A 26,578-nucleotide genomic window follows, 5' to 3' on the forward strand; every position below is an offset into this window, starting at 1 on the left:
CGAGACCTTTTTATATCGGCGCATTACGAGCGCGCTCTCCCCTCGAGTATCGCGCGCCGAGCGTCGGGGAGCGGCTCTCCGGAGCGGATTCTTATGAATACACTCCTCTCCTGCGTGCGACGGAATTAATCATTATCGAGAGAGGCTCGCGGGTGAGCCCGCACTCGGCTTGTGCGAGTCAGTGCGCGAGGAACAGTGACGTCAGTCCCTTCAAGATGATTCACTTTTTGAAGAATCGGCAACAAGTGAAGAAAAGTCGAGTTGGGTAGGGACGGTTCTACAAGTAAAGGAGTTTTTTAGGGGGAAAGTTGAGGTCGGAAAAATGAGGAGCATCGTGGGTCAAGTGAGAGAAGAATTCGATCAAGTAGAATTTCCGTTATTCACAAAAGCATTGTTTATTTTCTCTTTCTCACTTTAAAATGAATTTCTATAATTTTCATATAATAATACAGTAATAAGAAGAGTTAATAATAATAATAATTAATATATATAATTAATAATAATTGTATCTGTATGATATTATATAATATTATAGGACATATATAATATTATATAATTAATATAATTATATAGTATTATATAATATCATCATTATATAATATTATACAATTATGATGATAATAATTAATTAATTAATTAATTAATAATAATAATTCATTGATAATAGTGCGTTACTACATCCAAAGGGGGGAGGGGTGGGCTGATATGGGTTATCGTTCGTGGGTCCAAGTTCCAAACGCAATCAACAAATTGCCCGGAAAGAATTCTAAATTCGCTGAAGGGAAATCAGTAATTACTTTCTCGTTAGACAACGCTCAAGGCCCTGTGTGGTATATGAAGTCGTTTGGAACCTGTCCGTGGATGAACCGAACGCGTGTATGTGTGTGTGTACTCCACGGTAGTTTCTCCTCCGAATTCGTACCCGTCTCCCGTCTCCCGCGCTCGCACGGAAGAGAAGAGGCGGTCGAGGCGCGAAGTTTCCTCCGTTCTTGGTGTATGATACATCGCGACGAGTGCATTATGTGTATATATATATACATATATATATATATATATATTTCTATATATACGTATATAAATATATACACACATGCGCACACGCGTATATATATATATATTTATGCACATATTTCTTTATATATATAATATATATATATATATATATAAGTATATTTATATTTATATATTTATATATTTATACGGGTTACCTTTTTACAACATTACACCGCTTAATTAATATAATATCGTTTCACCTCTCTGTCTTTCACTCTTTGTTACTCTTTCTCTCACTTTCTCTCTGCCTCTCTCTCTCTCTCTCTCTCTCTCTCGCACACTATATATATTTATATATTTATATATATATATATATATATATGTATATTATGTACAAACGAGAAATCCTGAAATATCCGCATACATGCGTATTACGAGGAGCGTATTCCGTATTCGGGACGGGGAGCCAGATTCGTCATGTATATTCTCCGTGTGTCTATACGTGTGTTATGTATAATCGTGCCTGCGCGTCATACGTGAACGCCGCGGACGGACAAGTGCTGTGAATAGATTAGTGGTGGTGGTCGGTAGTAAGTCGGACACGAGAGAGTGTGCGCGCGCGCGCTCGTTCGTAAAACCGCTTAGAGACTATGTACAGGCGCGGGGGACGAGGGTGAGGGAGTCTGCGCGGTCCCCGGCGTGCCAGGATTCTGTTGCACGGAATAGGAGTTGCTCTGTCGGGAGTGTTGTTGTTGCTGCTGGTGGTGGTGATGGTGATGGTGATGATGATGGTGGTTTTGGTGTTGGTGGTGGGAGGCAGACGGATTGATGCTCGCGTGATTCTGCATGAGGTTCAGGTTGAGGGGGTAGGATAGGGGGGAGCCCAGGGCCGTTGCGGCAGCGGCATTACCGCAGGCACCGGCTCCGGGCCCCACCGGGCTCAGTGCATGCTCATCCCCGCGTGCGGGTGGTGGGCCGCCGCCGGCACGGAGGTTGCGTGATGATGAGGATGGTGCATTAGAGGCGGGAGATGCGGGTGGTGGGGATGGTGTGGGGTCAGAGGCGGTGGGGTCATCTGTATTGGAGTCATGGGTGTTGTCGGCTGATGGCCGAGTGTGGTGGTGGTGGTCTGGGGGGAGGTGGTGTTGCTGGTGTCCTGGCCCACCGCTGCTGCCGCCGCCGCCGCCGCCGCCAGCTGCTGCTGCTGCTGAGCCTGTGGTGGTTGCTGCGGCGGCTGCGGCTGCGGCACCGAGCTGGAAGTGGGACTCTGCTGACTCCCGTTGTCCTCGCTGTCTGAGCAGGACTCTGCCGACGAGCTCCCCGCTCCCCCCTTGCCCTTGCTGCCGCTGCTGCTGCTGCTGCTGCTGTGGGTCTTGACGTGCTTCGCGAGATGGTCGCTGCGCATGAACCGCTTGTTGCAGACCGGGCAGGCGAATCTCTTTTCGCCGGTGTGGGTTCGAAGGTGCCGCTGCAACTCATCCGAACGTGTGAACCGCTTGCCACAGAAAAGCCAGTTGCAAACAAACGGTCGCTCACCAGTGTGCCACCGTAAGTGGGCCTTCAGATGCGAGGTTTTCCCGTAGACCTTGCCGCAACCCGGTATGTGGCAGCTGTGGATGTTCTTCTTCCTGAGGTGCACGCCGGCGGGACCGAGTCTCTCGGCTTCTTGACAATTCGGGCAATCGCAGGTGGCGCGACCGGTGTAGCGTCTCTGTGAGCGCGGCGACGGCGCCTGGCTCACACCGGCCCCGCCGACACCGACGCCGCCGCCGCTGCCTTGGGGACTACCGGCGCCGGCGCCGGCGCCGGCCGCGCTCGCGGCCGCGTGGTGGTGCAGCCCGAAACCGGGCGGCCCACCCGGTAGCATAGACTTGTACGTGTCTTGCAGTAGATTGTGACCGGCGGTAGTCGCCGTGGTCAGCAGGTGATTGCCGGCCAGTGCGAGGCTCGTCGAATAGTCGGCCGAGTAATTGGCCATTTGCGCGGCGTGCACGCCGACGCCGACGGTGCTGCTCACGTCCAGCCAACCGCCGGCGGTCGCCGCGCCGTGCACGTCCCACCAGCCGTCGCTCGCTTTGATACCGCCGTGCGTCGCGCCCGGCATCGCGTTGAACGGCCACGACTCGTACGGGTGCCTGCCGTACACCGAGCCCAGGGTCGCGCCTTCGACCTTGCCGAGCAGGCTGCTCTGGTGGTGGTGCGGGTCGCCGGCCGGTTGGGCGCTCGCGGTCCCGGGAAAGTACAGCTCGCTACCGTATTGCGGTGCTGTCGAGGCGCAGGATGTCACCGGCGCTCGCGCGTACCCTCCGCTCGTGCTGCCGGCGCTGCTCGTCGCCGCCGGTCTCTGGCTCACTCCCGTCGTTGTGCACCCGCCGGTGTGCTGCGGCGAGCTGCCGCTGCTTTGCGGACTCTTCTTCCACGGGTGGAAACCCTTGCCCACGGCCGCGTCCGCCAGGGGCGGCGGGCTCTTGCTGCTCAGCTTGTTGCATTGCGCCGCCAACATGGCCAGCGGTGTGCCTCGTAATCCCGGATGATCCTGAAACAGCCCGAGAACAGGCCCGTGCTTAGTGCTTTCGTTGGGGAGACTTTCTTACCGAACGAAATACCCAAATTTATACCGATTGCTTATCCTATCATTGTGATATTTTCTCAATTTCCCGAAATTTCTTTCACTTAAATCAATATATAAGGCGGCGACGCTGGAATTCAAGTGACTTTTTCGCTCATACGGAGTGAATCGTCGAATCAATATTTTTACTCGAATTCGCACGGATCAAAATCACTTGCTGGAAAATTTTATGCTGTCACAGCAAAATCTGTCAGTTACTGTGTGGAAGACAAAGCGATTTGTTAAGAGTACCAATTGCCATTCGCTGAATATATTTTGTTAAATTTACGACTTATTTTGTTGTAAGAACAAATTAGTAGATATGGAAAAACACTATTTAGTTCCAGCAGCAAATTAACATGTCCTACACGGTGAACAATTTTTTTGCTAAAAACCGTTCGCTGAAATGTTATGTTACTTTAACAATAACGTGAATGTGTTAATTTAATATTATATTTGTGTACTTTTCAACATATTCCTTATGTTAAAATAACACAAAATTTCAGTGGATCGTTTTTAACATTTTCCCTACTGTAAAGACAAATTCACTCAGTAAATTTTTCTATTCTATCTCTACTCTAATTACGAATAATTCGCTAATGTGGCAATGTCAACTAAATTTTATCGCTATTGCAACGATTATGCAATAGCAACGATGATTTTGCTACAAGAGCAAAATTATTTTAATCCGTATGAAGTCTAAGGGAGATATTCATAGTCAAATCTTATATATAAGATCGACTCATCTTCAGATGCGGATCGTTTCATTGGCTATAATGCATTTGATGATGAACTCAAGATGGTCTTAAATATAAGGTATGATTATGAATACTGGCCTAAATCTAACGTACGCTAACTTCATTCATAATAGAATCTCAACATTTAGTAATTACCAAATATGGATGTAACATCGAAATATATACGACATATATTTGGATTCACGTGTTTAGAACACTTCTAACTCCGAATATGCGTAGATTTCCCAATCAAAGTTTCCCAGGATTTGACCCCAATTAGATCCCAGTGAATTTTCTACAGGAGATGCACGCGAGTTAATAAATTCTCGATGAAGCACGATCGACAAAGTCGTCAGCCGCATGATCTCTATCGTCGGTTTACAATGTGTTAACAACACGCTCGCGCGCATTACCGGTCTCCACGAAATTTTTCACGTCGGAAGCGCTCGTTACGGAGCAATCTCGTCGGCGCGATTACGCAAATCGGTAATAACGGCTCCGGAGGGGAGGGCGGCGGGGGACGAATTACATATCGTGCGTATCGACTCGCAGGACCGACCATCGGGATACTTTTTCGTGCTGGCGCGCGGTTCGTAATATCGAAATCTGGCGCGGTCGGTGGGGACGTCCATAATCGCCGCGTCTAAATCGATTTAAAAAGAAGTCCCAGCCCAACCCGGGCCCAAGCTAGCCGCGAGAGAGAAAGAGACAGAGAAGAAAGCTCTTCCCCTAAGGGCGTATAATGACACTAAATTGCCGCTCCTATCCTAGAAGAGATCGGAGATTAGTCGCTGAAAGTAATGAGAGCCGAATGGAGGTGCTCGTGGGGCCCGGGCTCTCTACCCTAGACCGGTTTCATGCAAATTGATCTCGAATCAAGCACAAGGTCGACGTACGTTTTCCACGACGCTGTATTTCAGAACGGGTCTATCAAGATGTAGGCGTCTTCGTTGTTTCGTGGGAAGACGCAACGGACGTACCGGAGATGAGAATCGGCCCGTTCGTCGTGGCGTGCGAGTGTGTCGGTCCAGTCTCGGAATGAGATGTGCGAGCGGGATGTTCCTTCCGCGAAAGCTGACTGTATTAATCGGGAGCGTGTAAGAAAAACGCGAGAAGCACGAGGAAGAGTACTATGATCGCGAATACTCAGATAACGAGATGGAAAACTTCTCAAGGAGACGCGGCGAATTATCCATGATTAATCCAAATTCATCCTGAGAGCAACATTTGCGATTTTGACGCTGAAGCCATATTATAGGTTACGAGAAAAATGGTAAAAACTGTGGTTTCTTGCATTTTTTGGCCTTTTATGAATTATCAAGTTTATTATCGATTTGAATTTATTGCCTCTGTACACTGAAAACCCCACTTAGTCGAATCAATCAAATTCTTGTGAATATGGTTAAACAAATATTTTGGTTATAAGAACTAAGATTTGGTTCTCTGAAAGCAACCTTTAATTCAGAGAATCAAATCTTCATTTTTATAACTAAAATATTTGTGTTTGTCCATATTCGGACAAGAATTTTGTCTATTCAATTAAATGGGTTTCTCAGTTTAGACTGGGGGATTGCCGCCATGAAATCAATCATTTCATTGGATCAAGCTGATAACAGCAGTGGTCATTTGAGACGATATCCATAGACGGATTTTATATTTAAAAATCGTCCTAAGTTCATCTTCAAATGCTGTATGAATCGTTTCATTGGCTACGGAACGCCCGAACTTAAGACGATAAATATAAGATCCGATTATAAGCACACGAAAAAAAATTTTGTTTAATTAACCAGGAAGGAACAGTCGGATGTATTTTGATTGAAGGAAATAGAATTTCTTATTATAAGAACCGCATTTGAATCATAAGAATCGGAAATTCTGTTTCTTTCAACCAGAACGCATCTGGGTTGTTCCTTTTCTGGTTAATGCAAATAGATTTTTCTCCGTCCATTAATCAACTCCTTTTTTCTTAATAATAGAAAATTCGGAGTGGGATACAGCGTCTTGTACAAAACGCGAAGATGGAGTGAGCGAGAGAAAACGCGAATAGTCCTCGTAGGCCTAACATTATTGTTATTGTCGGGTATGATGAAAGGAAGCAAGTTTGATGAAAGGAAACGAGTCTTACAACTGATTCCTCCACATCGCTGTCGGTCCTTAAAGCTATAAAGACAGAGGGGGAGAAAGAGAGAGAGAGAGAGAGAGAGAGAGGACACGCGAGCGCGCGATTGAGCGGTGAGAAGAATTAGAGGGAGCCCAATTTGAGTGGCTGAAAAATTAGAGCGGACGACAGAGGCCGGGCCGAAACTTCGGATAACGAACTTCATCAAAAGAGAGCAGTTCCATGCAAATCACCCTCGCGGGGGCGGCGAGAGCACAGACGGGAGGGCAAGGAGAGAGCGCGCGTTGCTCGGCGGCTACCGAAGGGCTCGGGAGAGGCTGGCGGATCTCGGGCGGATTTGGACGCGGAGAGGTAAAAGCGAGAGGGTCCGCGGAAGCGGCAGGAAATTAAGGTCTGGAGGGCCGCGCGGCCATTAGCAGCCGGCGCCATCGAGGCGACACGCCCCCACGTGGATTCAACCTTGCGCCAACAACACCGGCGAAAGACAACGAATGTGCGCGCGCGCGCTCACCCTTCCAGGATAGCAACGACGAGAGAGAAAGAGAGAGAGGAGGGAGAAAGGGCGGCTAGGAGGGAAGGGTGAGAGACGAGGAGAAAGAGCAAAGGGGAGAAAAAGGAAGAGTGGAGAACGAAGTCGCGACCGACCACGGAGAGTGTTCGCTCGATCTCTATCCTCGCTCCTTCGCAGAAGAAGATGAAGAGGAGGAGGAGGAAGAGGAAGGAGGACTCGGAGTGGTCCTGCTCGGTTGCGCCCCGATCATTCATCAGCACAGCACAACAAATATCCCGCTCATATTTCTCCGCGGTAACATGACGTATTGCTGTATACGGTCGTTATTTAGGGCGCGCGAGTGTGCGAAGCGCCATTACAGGATCTCCTGGCACTCTCTCTCTCTCTCTCTCTCAGTCTTTCGCTTAAACGCGAGTAATAAGTCAAATAATTCAAACTGTATCGCGAGCGCGATTTGTACTTTCCGAGGGGGAGCTCGCACGTGCGAAATTACTACACTCGTCCTTAAATTATAAATGACAAAATACGAGAGGGTGAGAGAGAAAGAGAGAGAGGAAGGGTAGAAGAGGGCGGAAAGAGCGAAAGTTATTATTCCGAGAAATCTGCGAGCGCAGCTACGTGATTGCTCCCCTGTTACGACGTTCTCGACGAATGAGAGCGCTCGTTGACGACGCGCCGGAGGTCGCCGGGCGAACCGCGGAGGGTGAAAGGACGACGACGACGACGAAATCGTCTCTCACTCCCGGCTCTCTCGGCGACAGCCGCGGGGATGGAGGGACGTGCGCACGGCGGAAGATCGCAACGGGGTTGAGTGTCTCTCTGCCGGTGTACGAGCCACGCCCTCTTCAAGCTCGATGAGTGCAGGTTGTAGGCAGGAGGCCACGTATCGATCCGCCGGGGACAATATGACAGTGGCCTGCGGAGACAACGACGTCCCTCCGATCTGCTCCCTCCGACCGGACGGTCTCCATCGCGGAAACCCGGCGCGCACGGATAACACGCCTTCCATGGTGCGCGTACTTGGTTACGTTGCGTTATGTTCCTCAATCGCTTCGTTATGTACGGTCTTCTCTTTCTCTCTTTCTCTGAAATTACGCTGGTTCATTCTCCGTGCAGGGAAATATCGACGGTTTCCGCGAATCGTGAACGTTGAATTTCTTCGAGCGAAGTTCCACTTAGAAAGTGGAGCAACTGCCGAGTCACCGAAGCCGAGCGAATATTTTCACTCGGAATTGAATGAATTGAATGATGTGCATATTGTGTCATTGTGCACATTGTGTATATTTAATATGTATGTATCGCTATTTCCTAGATCGAAAATTATATACGGAGAAAATATTGTAGTAAAAATTACCACCAAATTTTGCAATATTGAACCATGTCGGAATTATGATTGAAATTATGATGTGCGTTGTAATGTTAGTTTGGTGGCGTATTTCACATCACTAAAGATTACAATATACACATCATAATTTCGATATGGCCCGGCATTATGCAATTTTGTGGTAATTTTTACTACAATACTTTTTCCGTGTGCGATTTTTAGCCGTACACACATGAGATTAAAACTATTATCATTATAATCCTATCATTATAATTAGGGTTATTTATGTGATTCTCGGTTTTATGCATATATGTATAAGTTTAAAATCGTGCAATTTTCGATTTAGGAAATAGCAAGACATATATGATGCAGTGTGTACATTAAAAACTTTAATAAAGGCTTGACATTTAATTGTTTATTTAGTAAGTAAATGGAAATATAATAACATAATATAATGATATGCCAAAACAGCAAATCAGCTAATATTCGACATGTAAATATAATAATCTGCCGTCGCAAAAACACAAATTCACTTTAATCAATGTAAATATTCACTCGTACGGATTAAGAGAGAATGGTAAAAAAATTAGAGTGTAATATATCAATTTTGATTCCAAATGACGGAATTTTCATTATCATTGCAGCAAATTTCCACTCGTTTCCAGTGAGATTTCATTCCACGAAATTCAGAGAATCATCTCCAAGCTGTGTAGGCGATCTCGCGGGGGATTGTTTAGGCGGGACGTCGTCGTCGCTCCGGTCGTCGCCGTTGTCTCGCCGGAAACGGCACGTGAACGATCGCTTAGGTGAAAAATGTATAGCGTGAAGTAGACCGAGCGTAAAGACTAGTGCCGAACTATCCGGCATCGGCAGCGGCCCTCGAGTCCCTCGCGCTCTCCTGTCGGCGCGGTTAAAAGGGAGCCGACGTGAAATGGGCACCGGTAGGATCCTTTGTTTTAGCCGCGTGACGTCACGCCCCCTCGTACCCAGCTAGGACTAATAATGCCTCGAGCTACGCCGCGCATAAATTAAAACGAAGAATCCTCGCTGTCTCGTCGCGTCCCGTCTCCGCGTCGGCTCGGATATTTTTCCGAGAACTCATCCGCGCGCGCGATTGCCATCCTATTCTCTCTTTCTCTCTCCAGCTCACAGAATCTCTCTCCGCCGTACGTGCCAGGAAGTATCGAGCGCCGGCACGAGATCGTTAACTAGATCGAGCACTCGACACCCCGATCCGAGTCGAGGCCGACGCGATGCCGCCGTCGGACGGAAACGCGCCGGCCGATCGTTGCTGCACGAGCCGCGTGACAGCTGAACGCGAGGGTGGTAAGAGATCCGACAGGCGAGGGTGCGAAGCAACAAACCGTAGGGTGTCCACCGGTCGAGCTTCGTGGCGAACCGCATCCGACGGCCGTGTCAAACTTTCGTTCCCCTTTCTGCTCCCTCGTTCGCACGTTAGCCGAGTCGTCGCCGCCGCCGCTCCTCGACGATCGGCGCTTCGCGTGCGCGCTAACGAAGACATCGACGAGACCGCGCGGTGAACTCCCGATTAATCCCCTCGCCCTTTTCTCTTTTTCCCTCCGTCTCTCTTTCCTTCCCTTTAAGCGAAGTTGATATTTTCAGAAAATTCATATGTTCGAAAAGAAAATTTCTTTAACCAACGAAGAAGATCCTTTATTTGAGCCTGTAAGAGTCTAAACATCCTAGTGTGATTTTAATATTAATATAGTTAATATTAATATTATCTTGTGAGAAGATATCTGTTAGTCGTGTATTAAACGTACGTATGAATCTTTCGTTCGGTAATCACGCGCGGAAAATTTGTCTTAACAAACTGATCTTATTAACTCAGCGTAACAATTATTTCAGATGTTTCCAGTTAACCCAATTAACCCGCCCCCGTAAAGAGAGTTGTATTTGATTTCCAATTAGTACGCCCCAATAGTAAATGTTATGAAAAATCATTAATTACAATTATTTTCAATTACAATTAATTACAATTACTTCCAATAACAAATATTGCGAAATATACTTTCTCCATCAGGCCTCGAACTCGGACATCCTCATTTTCCAGGCGGACGTCTTACCAATTTAGAAAAATTTTTTAATTTCCTCCGAGAAATGGAATTGGAACTTATGTTTATTTATATATTGAAGTTTATATTTTTAATAATTGGAATATAATATTTCGAGGAAATAATAATTTATAATAATTAGCGCGACTTCTTCGGAATGGTAAATGCCTTACGTAGTACCCTGGCAACGAAGAGAGCTCGTCCGTTAACGACGTTCGAAGAAATTTTTTTCCCCACAACCGAGTCGTCGAAACTGCCGGGGCAGGGACAATTAAAAGAACGACGGAGCCGCGGAAGAAGGGTTGCGCTCCGCCGTAATGGAGCGCCGCGCGAAATTAGTCTTTTCTGCTTTCCGTGTAAAAACTGTCGGTCGTTCTCGAGAGCCATTGACCGCGCGATCTCCGCGAGCACCTGCCGAGCGGTCAGAGTTTCTGATTGGATCCACCTGCATCGTGCAGCCCCCCAACTTGCGGTGGTGGTATCGACCACCACTTCACCCGAGCGCCGTATTCGTACTTTTACGCGTTTTAATCCCCATTTTTACGCGTCCACTTTTAATCGCATGTATCTTCCCTCTTCGCGCGACCTCGTTTGTTTTTATTATACGTATGTATTTGATGTTTTTATATCGCGGCCGGGCGCTCTGTGCTCAGCGTGAAACGCTTCAATCGCGATACACGACGACGCCGTGTTGTTTTTTACTTCCTCGATGACAATACCGATCTGATATGAAACGTCGAGGACGTGGATGTTATAATATGACTGCGATGAATCGGTTATCGGATATTATCACACTTAATTATCGTGAGTCGATTATTAGATATCACGATACGAATAATTATTATATTTTTTATTTCCATTTATTAACGGGTAAACCTTTGGAACACAGTATGAAGGACATAAAAGATTATACAGAATGACGCAAACATTGAATTTAGAATACGTAATTGAGTGCAGTTAAGTTGAGAGAGCTCGAATTAAATTAATCTTAGAAGAGCACAAAGATTTATGAAACAGGTCAACAGACTTTGAGTATTGGTTGGACAACATACAAATCTGTGATTAATATTGTTGCATTTACTATAATACTAATGAAACTCTACATAAAGACGCTGGAGGAGTTCATCATTCTTGTTAAAATATGAAAGCTGAAAAATTTGAGAATTTCCGGACATACAATATAATGGTTGAGTATGTTAAAAGAAATCGTCAGCAAACATTCGTCTTTTTTCTAATGCTAAAATTTTGTGTTGCTGTAATTTCGATCGATAATCATGACATGAATTAGGTATTAGGTATTAGACCATTTATGCGGTATCTAACAAGACATATTATGGATTCATTCCAAGTAAGGGTGAACCAATGTTACATAAAACATTCTATCATCACGTATCAAGTCTACACTTAGCAACTAGCAATCACTATGTCGATAGGGTGACTAACGTGAGACTGTAATTAATACACCGTCTATGGGCAAACAAATATTTCAGTTGTGAGAACCAACATTTTTCTTTGAACCAAATCTTTTTCATTTTCGTTTCAGAAAACTAAATCTTTGGTTCAGAGAACCAAATTTTAGTTCTCACAACCAAAACATTTATTTGCCCATATCCAAACAAGAATTTTGTTTGAGTCCATTAAATAAATTTCTCAATGAAGTCATGATAAAATATACGTGTGCGTGTGTCAGTGTGTGTGTGTGATCAAATTATATGTAAGTCGATTTGGTAGTTGTATAGTCGTATAGTCATAAAGTCGATTTCTATTTTCGCTTCTACGAACCAAATAATACGACAACAATACGGTGTAAGAAAATTCTGGACGAGTTGGCTTGCATTTAACGATGCGTCCTAAGACATTAGAGGGAAACTCGAAGTAATTCTATGATGTAATCCGTTTCGCACTTATCACGCGAGACACGTTCATTCACGTGCCGCGAGAAGGAGAGCGCGAGCGAGAAAAAACCCCGAGAGAGTGAAATTCCTCGCAAAGCACGTAATACCGTAAGATAAGCAGCGCAACCATTATTACCATGCAAATTGCAACACGTTACAGATGCGGCGTAGCATTGAATTATAATTTAAAATGGCATTGATTTTGCCTGAAACAGTCCTCGTTACTGCTCCGCGTTCGCCGATCTCGATACGCCTCTGCGAACATCCCCATATACACACCGTGAAGAAACACACATTCCGGGGGGAAAACGAGGGAACTCGAGCCCGGCCGAGATCGAATTGTTCAAACGCGATTTCCATGCCGCGTTAATTACTCTCGGCTACGTGCGAGCCGGGTAAAATGTTTAGCGGGACCTCAGCACGGAATGCCGCAGCACGGTAAACCGGCGATTTCGTCCTCGGGGTCGGGTAAGCCGGTTACACGGGCGTACACGTCAACCACCGACGACGGCGATGATGACGGGCCCCACCGAAGGAACACCGTTCCCTTCGTCCGTTCGTCTGCTCGTTCGCTCGCTTGCGCGAGGAGGAGCGATGCCGGGCGATAATGCGAATGCAGGTTACTTCGAATGCTAATTATTTGTTTATCAGCCTCCGCATGCAACCGACCTGCGGTGGCGGCGGCACGCAGCGGTGTCCCGATAAGAAGCAACGCGGCGCCCCCTTGAAGCTGTTGCGCGACCCTAAGGCTCTGCATGCACGTGTTACGCGGTATCCGACTTCGACCTCGCAGATAATTGCGGCGATTATAAAAACGTTCGCTTTGCCTCGCTCGCTCGTCTTTCGCGTTATCGGCCGCCGCCGGCCCCCCGTCTCGCTCTCGATATAGTCGTTTCCTACCGCGCGTCATGCTTCCCTCCTCCTCCCTCGTCCCCCCTTTTCCTCTCACTCTGTCTCCTTCTTCCTTTATCGATATATATCGCGTTTCCTACATTTTTCTGCCAATGATCAATCTAAGGCTCTTTAGATATCCGATCATGAGAGATTAAAGACTGATGAGAGCCACTGCGGCTTGACTTTTTTCCTTCATTTACCAGCATTTTCAAGCGGCCGTTATTAGAGGTACGCGTGATCGACTTAAGTACACGTGCAGTGTATTTTCTTATTTTTTTTTTATGCAGTGGATGGCAGCGCTGAAGTAATGAGAGAAGCGCAAGGTCCAACGGCTGGGACTCGCAGGTTGCGGAAATTACAACATGCGAATGCGCGCGCGCGCTATCTGACCGACCTCGTTGCATTAATAAAGCTAATCGTACGATAGCACTATCCACTCGCAGGAGAGTTCGCCGCAGGTCACGGAATAAGTCGTATGAACTTTGGGCGCGCGAGGGACGAGTTCGGAAAGCTCTTGCGACAAGGAGTCCGACGTGTAGTCGGGAGCTCGAGACGTCTCGAAGGAATGAACTTTGACCATTGTATTTAACGAAACTGTATTAAGGTTCTCAGATACTCGATCACGAAGAATTATCTTCGGCCAATAAGAGCCGTGCGAAGATGTTGGTGTACAGAGAAAAAAATTTCTCTATAAGATTTCTTTAAATGGAATAAATTTGTCTTTTGGAACGCAGTAAACAAACGAATGTTTTCATTCAACAAACAGGATTGCCTGGTTTCTCAAAGAATAAATCAACAAACTTTACGTGAAATAACATATTCCTTTGTATTTTCACCTAAATATTACAATGATTGTGATAAGCAATAAATTATTTGAAAGAAGTAACATTATGATAGAAAAATATTAAAGAACTTCTTTGTTTTAGTGGAACAATATTTAGTATATAATGAAATAAATTTTTTTATTGAAAACTAAATATTATTTTCTCTACATAATAATTTTCTATCAAACAACATGGTTTATTCTGATGAAACGTTTTCATTCAAAATGATATAAAGAATTATGTTGTTTATATTAAACAAACCCAAGTCAAGTAAACACATATACTAATTCCTGCCACATTTACTTTTTTCCGTAAAGAAGGTAAGAAACCAAAAAATACCCGTAGAAAATTGAAAAAAATAGGTTCTTCTGAAATTTTAAAACTACTAATAGTTTGATCAGATCTGCTTGACAACGGACAACCAAATGCATTTTGGAAAGAAACAGAATTTCTGGTTAGAAGAACCAAATTTGATTCATGAGAATGAGAACTAGAAATTGTTTTTCCTCCAACCAAAATGCGTTTAGATGTCCATTGTCAAATAAGTCCAACCAAACTCAGTTTTCAGTGTAACTTGAAATGTGTTCGATGTTATGCTTAAGGAATGGCACTGCATTAATGGGGTCTACCATATGACCTCACGGAACGTGGACGTTATTCTCCTTCTACACGCCCAATTGCGAAAATCTTTACGCGCGCGCGTAGCCCGCTTTCCTTCCGCCCCGGTCGTTTCTCCGGCTTCGCGAACGAAGGAGGATGGGGTGGCCACACGATCGACCGGTAGCGATGGAACGAAATTGTACATTCGCACGCAACGCGACTGCCATTATTATTACACGCGCGGGAGAGAAGCCTAAGCCGCGAGCGAGCGAGGTCGTCGGTTCTTTCTTCCTCTCTTTCTCTTTCTCTTTCTCTCTCTCTCTCTCTTTGCTTTCGACAAAATGACGCTGTTTTTCTTGCCCGTCGGTATCTCTCTTTTAATCTCGCGCGCGACACTACGACTGCGTTTCGTCCCCGACAAATGGATTTTTAACTCGGCCCATCTAAAGCGAACTCCCCGGTCCACCCGGTGTACGTCAGTGGCGATCAACTTCGCGGCGGGCCCACGCCGAGAGCGTGGACGCGGCGTATCGCGCCTTGCATCGCCGGCTGCGATCATTAACGAAGAACGACCGTCGGCCGGCCGGCCTTCGTAAGTTTGAGGGAACCAGCGAACGAATCCTCCTTTTTTATCGCGTGCAAAAGAAAAATCTGGATCGACGGTGGCCGGCGGAATCGATTCGACGTCTGTCACCGGCGAATACCAATGTCTCTCGCGCTGTCCTCGCGTTGTCCGCGAGGTGGAAGTGTCCGTCGGAATTTTCGAAACCTAGCCGAGGATTGGATTAAAATCCCCCCTCCCATCTCTCTCTCTCTCTCTCTCTCTCTCTTTATCTTTTACTTTAATTTAATTTAATTTGTACTTTTATGTTTTACTTTGGTTTTTTTTATTTTCACATACTGAAAAACGAATTTTGTAATAAGTACTAAAGTCTGATGAATATTTGCCGACCAAATATTTGATTACTGTAATCAAATAATTTAGTTCCGTATATCGTATATGGAATTTTAGTATATGGAACTAAATTCTTACATTACTTACGTTACATTAATCAAATATTTGGTCGGCAAATATTCGCCAAATCTTAGGTCGGTATTCATAGTTGGATCTTATAAGATCCGACCAATATATATATATATGTATAATCCGAGATATATATATATATTTGAGATCGTCTTAAGTTCATCTTCAGATGTTTCGCAGTCAATAAAATGAGCCGTACAGTATCTAAAAATAAAGACGGTCTTAAACATAAGATCCGAATATGAATACCGGCCCTAATACTTATTACCAAATACTTTTCTCAGTGCACTTGTATTCATTTTTATTTCATCAATATCCTCTATTATGTAATTATCGTTTAATGGCGCTTAAGGGGAATCTTCCCGAAGCGTATAATAAATAACTCTCTCTCTCTCTCTCTCTCTCTCTCTCTCTCTCTTCGTTGAGACTCGGGCCGTTGTTAATAAATTAGCTCGTGCCAGTGTGCGCGACGAACTTTCCTGAGTATTAGGAAACCGCGCGGGGAGAGCGATCGCGCGATGCCGATGAAGGAAAAGGAACGAAAAGAAGGAGATTTTCTGTAAAGGACGGGATTAATAATCTTATTCATGAGTGACCGCAGGCCGGCGCCGAAGAGCGCCGCGCGCTGTGACGGAACCTCCGTTAGTTCCCACCGGAGCCGAGCTACCTGTTATCCTGCCTGCTAAATTATGTTTTTTAATTAAATCCATCGTAAAAGAGCGGCTCGCCTGTATACCTCTCTCTCGCCGCCCTCTCTTCCAGCCCTTTTCTCCCTCCCTTTCTCTCTCTCTTCTTCTCTCTTCTCTTCTCGCGCGTCGCGTTACGAAAGAGCCCGATCGTACGTCCGAGAGTGTCTACGTCGGGTAACTGTGGCTCCGGGCCAAAACAGGGAGCTATCCAAATTTATTCGGCTATCCCATAGCCCGAGAGGCATCTCCTACTTCGCCTCCTTTTTGCTTCTCCTCCTCCTCCTCCTTCACGACGGCGTCCGCTTTTTTCGCCACGGACCCTCGACAAATTTCAAATCGCCCGTGGACCCTAACGATTTCCGGGTAAAGTATTAGGGACGTGAGCAAGTCGGCCGCGCGAGTAGCGCTCTCAAAGCATCGCACGATGTTCCTATATTTAGCATACCTTCGGGACAAATTTGCTTTTAATCGATCGTCGATCCGCTCGCGTGACGCCGTTGCCGGTGAAGAGAACGGATTTCGGTAATGCAAGAGAGCCGAATAGTCTCCTCCGTCTGCTGCGATCGAGAGGAACGCTGAAGTATCGGCGAGAAGCAGGCAGAGGAGGAGAGACGAAAAGAGAAAGAGAGAACGGCTTCCAATTCATTAGCCCTCGTAAATCCGTCGCCCCCGCCGGCGTTGAATATTAAGCGGGCATTACGCGGACTGGTTATAAGTCGCCAGCCAGTTAACACTGCTATCATCCTCCTGACCTTCCGCACTCCGATGTATATATATGTATGGTTATTCTGATTATATATTACGCACATGCATACGCGGTTACTCTCCCTCGAGATGATCTCTTTCGAGTGTCGCGCCGCCGACGACGGGGAGCTCGGTAACGAGGACGCCGGGGTGATCGGTTTCCGGCAAAAATCGCGACTCGTTTTTCAAGCGTTACGTCTTCATTAGGATAATGAGGGCGGCGTAAATCTCGAGGAGAGCGGCGGCTGCGCGCGCGCGCGAACAGGCGAAGCGAGCGAGAGAGAGGACGAGCGAACGGTGCACTCCCAGAATGCCCTCGTCGAGGGACGGAAGCGGCCCCGCATTTGCATAGAGTAATTTAGTGCTACATAAAATTCCGCAGCCAATTAGCGCCGGAGTGTCCGATCTATCGCCCGGCTAGTCGTTTACCGCGTTCGCTCGCCGCGGAACGATCCTAATTTGGAAAGACAGCGGAGCGACCCCCTTATGAGCCCGGGACGGGGACACTCGTCTCGTTGTCGTCCCCCTACTTTAAAAAGCAGCGTCGTCGCAAGGCTCTTATCATCCTATATGAGTTTTTACTGTCAGACGATCGTACTAACGACGTTTCTCTTTTATACCTCGGATTCGTTGCGGTGATTCGCGAGTAATCTCGAATTGCGTCTAATTAAGATACCGGTGACGCGCGGCAGACGATGCGGGTAGAAAAATGCACGCGGATTATCTCGGTTACAATATCCGCCTTGCGGCGGCGGCTCCTCTCACCGGTGTCGTCCGTGATGCGCCGCGCGCGATACGCCAGTTTCTCCGTTGAAATTCGCTCCAATTAGCGAGTTTGTTGAAATTAGCAACTTTGTTGAAATTAGTAAATCCGTTGAAGCTAGTAAATTCGTTGGAATTCAAGAGAAGAGAATATATATATATATATATGTATGCGAGGGGTGCATCTCGAAATGCACAATTCTTGAATAATTGAAAGAGGTTAGTAAGAGCTGACGTTGGTGATTACTTAGTAGTTAGTAGTCTGTAGGTTTCGTTGAGAAGAATCGGAACCTACGACTGAAATGTTTAGGCATTAAATTCATCGAATTTTTCAGACAAATAATGTTTTAATTTCGCAACTGATTATTAGCGTCTGCTCTTATCCAGATGACATTAATACGTCTTTTTAGACAATAAGACGACGTCTTTTTGAGACGTCTCTTATACATACGTATTGTTTTGGTATTGGCCTCTCTTTTCCATTCTAATTAACCAGGGATGATTGAAATTAGTAAAGTTATTGAAATCGGCGAACTCGGTGAAATTAATAAATTCGTTAAAAATAGTAAAGTTGAAATTAATAAGTTTGTTGCAGTCAAAAAGAAGAAGCTCTCAAGATGCACAATCCTTGAGTAACTAAAAAAGAAACCAACAAAGATGCTAATAATTAGTTAATAATTAATAGTAGTCGGTAGTTTCCATTGAGAAGAGTCAGAACATACGACCGAAACGTCCGAACATTATATTCATCGACTTTTTAGCTTAAATAATATTTTAATCTCGCCAACCAAACTCCAGCGCGGCTGCTCTCGTCGGCCATTTCCAATTATTCAAGATCGTCAGAAATGAGTAAAGTTGTCGAAACCGGTAAATTTGTCGGAGTCATTAAACGTGTTGAAATTAGTTCTTACTGACGCGCGAAACATGCCGACGCGATTCCCATCGCGACAGCCGAAGAATTATGCAGAACTCTCCATCGACATCAGCAAACGAACTTGCAATTCCCAATCTTCCTCACCTCGCTCAATTTCGCTCTGCGCGTCGCTGGCTGCTCGTCTAATTTGTTACACGCGGTTAGTTACGCCTTACACGTAAATTAATGAGACACGTCGGCGGCGGCGTTAGTCGCGCCGGCGACCACCGCGGCGACGTCGAACGTGTTAATTACGAGCTCCCATAAATAAGTTTCTAATTCAGCGCGAGTGAATGAACGGCTGATAACGCCGCGTCCGTCCGTTCGCCGGTCGCCGTTCATTGATTTAGTTTCTAGTAACGAGACCGGAATTGACGACGACCGCTGCCACCGTGCGGCCACGGCGCCGCGGTCTTCGCTGTACGGAAGCGGATCGAGAGCGCGGAAAGTGCAAAACGTTGTGCGTCGGAAGCCGTGTGCATTAGCATATAGACGGAGTTGCCTCGTGGCGATGGCGGCGGCGGAGGCGGCGTAGGTAGCCGCCACGAGGGGCTCTTATTTATTAACGATGTATTCTTCACCGCTACGCTATATTTGCTCACTTTGTTCTCGTTAACCCTCTTTCTTCCTCTCTCTCTCCCTTTCTTTCTTTTTCCTTCCCTACGTCTCACCTTCCGCCGTCCGGCGGCGGCGGCGCGGAACTACTACTCGGTTAAATAAAAGCAATTCGACAACGACGGGGCGGAAAGGGGAGGGGGCGCGGCGTATATGCGGTAGCAGTCAAAGGATGACTAAGCCGGACAGGTTGATTAACTCCCTGACGCTCTATTCAATTTTTCGGATCCGATCGATCCGAAAGTTCTCTCTCTTTCTCTCTCCCTCCCTCCCACCCTCCCTNACTACTTTTTCTCCCGCACTGTTATTACCGCATGCAAAAAATACGTATAAAAATTCAAAACTTATATCCTTATATATAAGCAATGAATACGCTGAGAAAAATGTCCGATCATATCTGATCGAGTAATCCAATTAAAAAATAACAAACGGATATATCCGATCAAGTGCGATGTCTGATCTGAAAATTACAACAGATATACGAAAGGCGACTAATTTTCCGATTAAGTTTCATCAATAATTTCATTGGATACTTTATCGAACAAAGATATCCATTATTTGATCGGATTTTAAAAATAATAATCGGATATATCATTTAATCAGTTTTTCCGATGGAAATTTTTCCCAATGTATATAATCTTATGTGAAGATAAAATTAGCTTACATGCAAAAGTTCTATCCAGTTTCACTGAAACTACCATATTCTTATTATTCAAGAATAATTTTCATGAATTGTAAGAAAAAATGTTAAATAGAAAAAACGATATTTTTAAGCTAAGAATTCTATCAGTTTTTAAATATTGTTCTTTCTACAATGAGAAAAAAGCACTTAAAAATTTATTTGTGAGAGGTAAGATTTATTTTACAGAAATAAAGTCTAAAAAGGATTTAATAATAAGTATTAAAATTTGGGGAATATTTGTCGGCCAAATATTTTATTACTATAATCAAATAGTTCCATACACTAAATATAGAATATACGGAACTATAATATATATATATATAAAGTAAACAGAGCTAAATTATAAAATAAAATAAAGTAAAATATTCATCAAATTGTTGTATTTATTACCAAATCTTTCTTTCAGTGTATGAAATAAACTTTATATTCCACAAATAAATCTCTAAGTATTTTTTCTCAGTGCATCCAATACTTCTTTCAATTCAAAATGAAAATTATTCTGAGTAACAAGAATATGATATTTTTAGTGGAACTAGTGGAATAGAATTTCTTCACGTAAGCAAGTTTATCTTCACATACTTATATATTCTCGCTTACGTATGAGAATATGAATCTCGAATTTGGATACTAATTTATTTCCCGTACGTATTTATCTTACATGAAGATTGCTTGGGATATCGCGCCGAAGCTGTTCACTTTCTCCGATTCACGCCCTGCCGCTCATGCTAATTCAATTACTTTTCACGGGTGTCGCGCGTTCAATTGCGTCAGTCGCGTCCGTTGAAGCGAGCGAGCGGGTAGTCGTAAAGAACGCGTTTTAATTTCCAGAATTCTACGCTCTCCGGTTTCGGCGAGCGTTTTCATAAATATCCGTCTATGTTCATACGGGCCTCGTCGTCGACGTGCCGTAACTCGTGAAAGAGAGAGAGGGAAAACTCATGGCGACATTAATTTCTGAATAGCGCGACCAGCCCGGGCCACAGGTCATTATGACGCGTGAAAGGTCCATCGCGAGCGACGGCGGCAGCAGGAGCAGCGCGCCTTTATCAGCTTCTCTCCTCAGGTAGTGGGCCACTCTCTATCGAACGTGCGCCGTCGTTCTCGCCCTCCTAGACTAGCGACTCTGCCGAAAAGTCGCCCCGTCCTCGTATATTCCGAGTTTTATAGCCGGCCTGCTACACCGGTGGTCCCGGGCGGCGGCTTTCTTTCAATTACGAAAGTTCCACGTAGAATCGACGTGTAAATAGCATCGACGCGGGGTTGCTTGGCAGAATCATAGGCCGATAAATTAGGACTGTATTAGCATTTAAACGATGCAGAGCGGTCCACCGACGATCTCGATGATTCTCGATTACTGCGAGGACGCGAAACGAGACGCAGAGATAGAGAGAAGGTGGGATGGGGAGAAGGGAAAAAGAAAGAAACGGGACAACGGCCATCCCTCCAGCGTCCCGTCGCTGTCATCGATTAAACGTCGAGTCGTCCTTTCGTCGTGTAGTCTCGAGATTGAGAGAGAGAGAGAGAGAGAGAGAGACGATCATTCTCCGTCGTCGCCGTCGCTTTCTCCGCGAGAAGCGTCGGCGGTGCGCGAGTTCGGAAACGATTTTCCCACGAAGCGGGAGGACTCCCCCTCCGTGACAGATTTCCAATTATCGCGCGTTCGCAACGACGGTGGAAAATACCTCGCGATACATCGCGCGTATCCGATCGAGCGTTCGTGCGATTCCAATAACTTCTTCCGTCGCGAGATAAGCGAGGGCGCGTCGTCGTCGTTGTCTTAATATTTGACGGCATCGCGCGTCGATGAGCGCGACGAGGTAATTACGCGCACACCCACTCTCCCACGTTCACGGTTCGTGATCTGAATTTCGAAGACGAACTGCCTGCCTGGCTGCCTGCTCGGCACGACGTACACGCGCGCGGTTTTAAATAATTCATGGCGGCGTGTACGAGGCTGTCGAGATCGTTTTTCGCTCGCTGCTCCGCGTCGCGCCGTGAACACGTGTGTACGTAGGTGTGTGTGGGTGTGGATGAGACGTGTGTTCTAACTGTGGAGGTCACGTTGCCGTCGAATTCGTCGCGCGAAAATCTCCGCGATCCGCGATGAAAATTAGAGAGACAGAGAAAGGGGAACGATCGGATGAAGCAGGAAGAGAGGGCCCCGCATGGAAAAAAAGTAGTATCGATTTCAAACTCATGTTCTCATGTGTAAATATGAATATATCATTTTATGTGAAGATGAAACTTGTTTACATGAAGAAATTTTATATATAATTCCGCTAAAAATATTATATTCTTGTTATTCAAGAGTAATTTTTCATGAATTGAGGGGAAAAAATATTGGGCAGAAAGAACGATATCTTCAAATTACAATTCTTAGTTTGAAGATATCATTCATTAAATCTAATATTTTTCTCTCAATTCGTGAAAATTATTCTGGAAAAATTTTAATATGATATTTTTATTGGAACTACAAAGAATTTCTTCATGTATGGGAACTAATTTTATATAACATTTCATATAACATTATCTTCTCTTATATATTTTTCTTAAGCCAGCGATACACGATGCTTGTTTTTGTGCTGGATTGATTGCTGGATGGAAATACTGCGTTTTGATTGGTGTATTGTTATCCATCTTTGGAAAAGTAGCTAAAGTAAGCCGCTACGTCCAATCAATCAGCATCGTGGAAGAACAACAGCAATAATTTCGAGTGTCAACTTTTATGTCTTTTTGAAAGAGGGAAAATTGCAATCCCAATTGATATTATAATAATATAATATATTCTAGGACAATTTTGGGCACTTTCTGATCAGAATCTATATTATATTTGCACGGAAAGAAAAATTTGGTAACAATTATCAAGATTTGATTATATAGTTTCAACAAAATTTATTTGGATATTGCAATCGTTTGGTACTATATACTGTATTGTACTGCCATATACATAGTATTAAATGATTTATTTGCAGTAACCAAACAATTTACCTGAAACCATTTAACCAAATCTTGATAATCGTTACCGAATTCTTCTTTCAGTGCGGGGAAATCTGAGAAAATTTCTATACGGTATCCTCCCTCACGATCACACATACACGCACACACGCGCGCGCCGTCGTTCTGCCCTATAAGCCGCTATGGCAGGCATCTCACCTGCCGTCGGATATTGCGATATTACTTATTCGTCGCATCTCCGAGACGTGCCGTAATTTAGACGCGGGGACATTTTACGAGACGCTAAGTAGCGCATCGCGACTGACGATATTCCAGCCAATGCCGCGGCGCGAAATTCGCGCAGGACAGAGCGAAATGCATGCGAGCGGGCGAGCTCGCGAGCCGATAAATTTATGTTCGGGCGGCTCGCCTGTGATGATCGCCGTAAGTGGCTCTTTTATGACGAAAGGTTACATTGAAGCTGGCCGACGTCCGATACGCAGCCGCGTTTCGCGCGATTACGAGCGTGATATCTCTCGGTCGGAGAGCCGACAAGAGCAACGTCTCCCTCCTTCTTTCTCTCTCGCGGCCGGCTTGCACCTGCAAATATTTACGTTCACTTAAAAAGTCATAAAAGGACCCGCGGCGGAGTAAATCTGCGGGGCGCGCTCTCCGGAGTGATAACGAGCGGCCGAACGACACCGCCGCTCGCCGGCCTTGGAGGAAACGGTGATTCGCTGTCGCCGTGCCACGATCACGTCCACCACGCTCTCTCTTCTCTCGATCGACCAGTCGTTCGTCGCGGAGACGACGATTCTCCCGCGAACGCACGACCCCACACGTCCTGCGTCCACATCCTCACGCACACACGCGTTTATGGCGAACGGGCTTTCGCGGCTTCCTCGCAAAGCGGGTTCCGCCGCATTCTGCGCGCGCAATCTAAACGACGACCGGCGTTTTCGCATTTTCGGCGACGGAGAGATGACCCTGCGCGATAATAGCCGTGTGACGAGTTTATTGATAGTGCACGTATGTGTGTGTGTGTATTTTGGAATATGACTTTATTACTTGCAAGTCACGAGAGGGACCGGATCGGGGAGAAGAGATATGTGCGCGAAAGTTTCAGGAAGGTTCACCGGAGCCTTACACGACGGAGAGCAGCCGCCCCTCTCTCTCTCTCTCTCTCTCTTTCTCTTTCTCTCTTTCGCGAGTCCGATGATAGATACGATCGCCGGTGTTGGCACACCTGCTCGCTGCGTCGTGTTCGTCGTCATCGTCGTCGCTGATGCCGACGAGATTGGCGTCTAATCGCGGCCACCGACGTGGCGGCTCGTCGTCGCATTTAGAGACCGCGGTAGATACGTATCTAACGCGCGACTGATCCGCAGTGCGTCGCGATTTTCTGCGTTTCCCTCTTCTCTCTCTCTCTCTCTCTCTCTCTCTCATTCACTCACTCTCGGACGTTTGCGTTTTAATCACTGGCTTATCGGGGTCGTTCGGCAGGCAGAATAAACAAAAGCGGTGCCGCGCAGCACCGGATCGGTACGCGGGGTCGAGCTATGAGAGCGGGAGGGAGAAAGGGAGAAACAAAGAGAGAGAGAGAGAGAGAGAGAGCCGACGAGGTAATTTAGCGGCGGACGACCGCTCGACGGAATCCTCTCTCGCGTCTACGCCGTGTAATATAGCGAGCGGCCGCCTCTTCACCTTCGAACGGGGCGACGTGTTACGGCAACAAACCGGACACTAAATCACCTTTGGCAGACGACCACGTGAACCCGTTCATCTCGCTCGGACGCAGCTGCCGCTAAAGTAAAGCGGTTAAAGATCCAATCTCGAGGAGAAGCCGCGCTTTCCTACTCTTTCTCTCTCTCCCTCTCTCTCTTTCTCTTTTGCTCGCTCTTTCTCTACCTTCGCCGGCGCTATAATATTCCGAGCAAAAAGACACGCAGCTTGTGAGATTGTGAGCCCGCAAATAGCTCGAGAACTCGCGAAGCTTCGCGACGACAATTCGCGGAGAGTCATCCGGCTCTGCACCTGCGAGCTCGCGAATTTCACAATTTCCCCTTAATCTTTATTTCTCTTTCATCTTCTCCCACTTTCTTGATTTTTTCATCACAACGACTTTATACAGCACGATTACGCGCGACGAAAAGTAGAAATAACAACGCGACGCGGCGGCGATTTCCTGCTGCGGTCGATTTTACCTCCCTCTGCGCGCGGTGAAGTCTCGCGGCGCGAGATTTCCATAGAGCCGTCACGTTTAAGCAGGTGACTATAGCGGTGCTTAGCGCACCTGAACGCCGTGGTTGTAAATTCAACTCGTAGCAGCGCAATGGACGACTCTAGACGTTCTCTCGTCGAAATGGCGCCTTTATACACCCGGTAGCGAACTCCCGGACGGACTCCGTTCGCCGTTCGGACGGGCGAGCCGTTATTTCTGATCGGGGATCGTTGTTCCACGTAATAACATATTTTTAGCGTTTGCAGTATTGATTCATAATTCCTCAAACGAGCGTTATATCGTTATTAGCGCGGGCGTAGCACACGAAGCACCACGCAGACCGCGGCCGGCCAGCGGTATAATAGGATCTACAAGCAATGTTTAGACGTTAATGTCAAGAGGTTAACGCAAAGATCATCGGAATAGATCGCGAGACGCGCTGCGGCCGGCTTGCGTGCAATGCAGAAACGAAGGAGAACAGCGTGCGCGGGCGTTCGTTGGCTATAGCCATCATCGATCGTCTTCCCGTTCAAAGTTACGCTCTTTTCCTCTCTCTTTCTCTCTCACATTCTTCAAGCTTTCTTTGTGTAAATAATTCCATTATGTGTAAGGTTATCACATTTGGCATTGCTTTTTTACGCTTGAAGAAGCGTCTAGGGATGTTATGATATTACTGATAATATTGGTATCGATCTTTTTCTTTCAATATCGGATATTTTTTTGTATCAATATTTTCTTTTAACATTCGTACCTATATCAGTATTACTTTGTTTCGATATCTTTTTGATATTATTTTTTGTTCACTTAGTCGATCTTCAAGATATCGTGTATTTTTGCTCCATGAAAATTAGTATAACGTGTAACTTACGTTTTAATCTTCTATCTTTTCTCATGATTTCTGTTATGTTAACCATACGATTAATTGTACGGTTATTTATTGATTGCTAAAATAACAGGAAAGCATCCGGACATTTTTAGAAGTGTGCGGAGCACGAGTGTCATTTTGTGCGTATATTGTCTTATTTCCGCGTATACCGCTATAATTTTAGATAAGCGATTTCTCGCTTTTGATATCGTCGATATTATCGATCCAACAACGACAGTCATAGTGAGGACAAAGAAACCTTTAAATATCCTTTTTAAGGTTTTTAGATCATACATCGTAGAAAGTATAATGCAGAAAGTACATAGAAAGATAAAATATGGTAATAACAATTATCCCAAAATTTTGTAATGTTGGACCGTATCGAAATTATAACTGCAATTATGATGTATGTTGCAATCTTTATTGATATATTTTATTGTATGCATCACTAAAGATTACAACATATATAATGATTTCAGTCATAATTCCGGTATGGTCAAAAATTACAAAATTGTGTGATGATTTTTACTACATTTTCTCCGTGTAGAA

The 26,578-nt window shown here is 45.6% G+C and overlaps 1 protein-coding gene across 1 annotated transcript in view; it reads right to left on the minus strand.

Annotated features, from left to right (window-relative positions):
* Positions 1–1,360: 1,360 nt before the first annotated feature.
* The window catches only part of LOC106742691 (transcription factor Sp9), a 54,688-nt gene continuing 29,470 nt past the window's right edge, over positions 1,361–26,578 (minus strand). The window contains exons 2-3 of the mRNA XM_014615886.1: positions 2,530–3,529; positions 1,361–2,461 (exon numbers count right to left, since the gene is read on the minus strand). Of these exons, the coding sequence (XP_014471372.1) occupies positions 1,635–2,461; positions 2,530–3,529 (1,827 nt within the window). The 3' untranslated portion in view covers positions 1,361–1,634. The remainder of the gene's footprint in view (positions 2,462–2,529; positions 3,530–26,578) is intronic.

This window comes from Dinoponera quadriceps, unplaced genomic scaffold, assembly GCF_001313825.1.
Source record: "Dinoponera quadriceps isolate SergipeBrazil2010 unplaced genomic scaffold, ASM131382v1 scaffold856, whole genome shotgun sequence".
NCBI classification, from domain to species: Eukaryota; Metazoa; Arthropoda; class Insecta; order Hymenoptera; family Formicidae; genus Dinoponera; species Dinoponera quadriceps.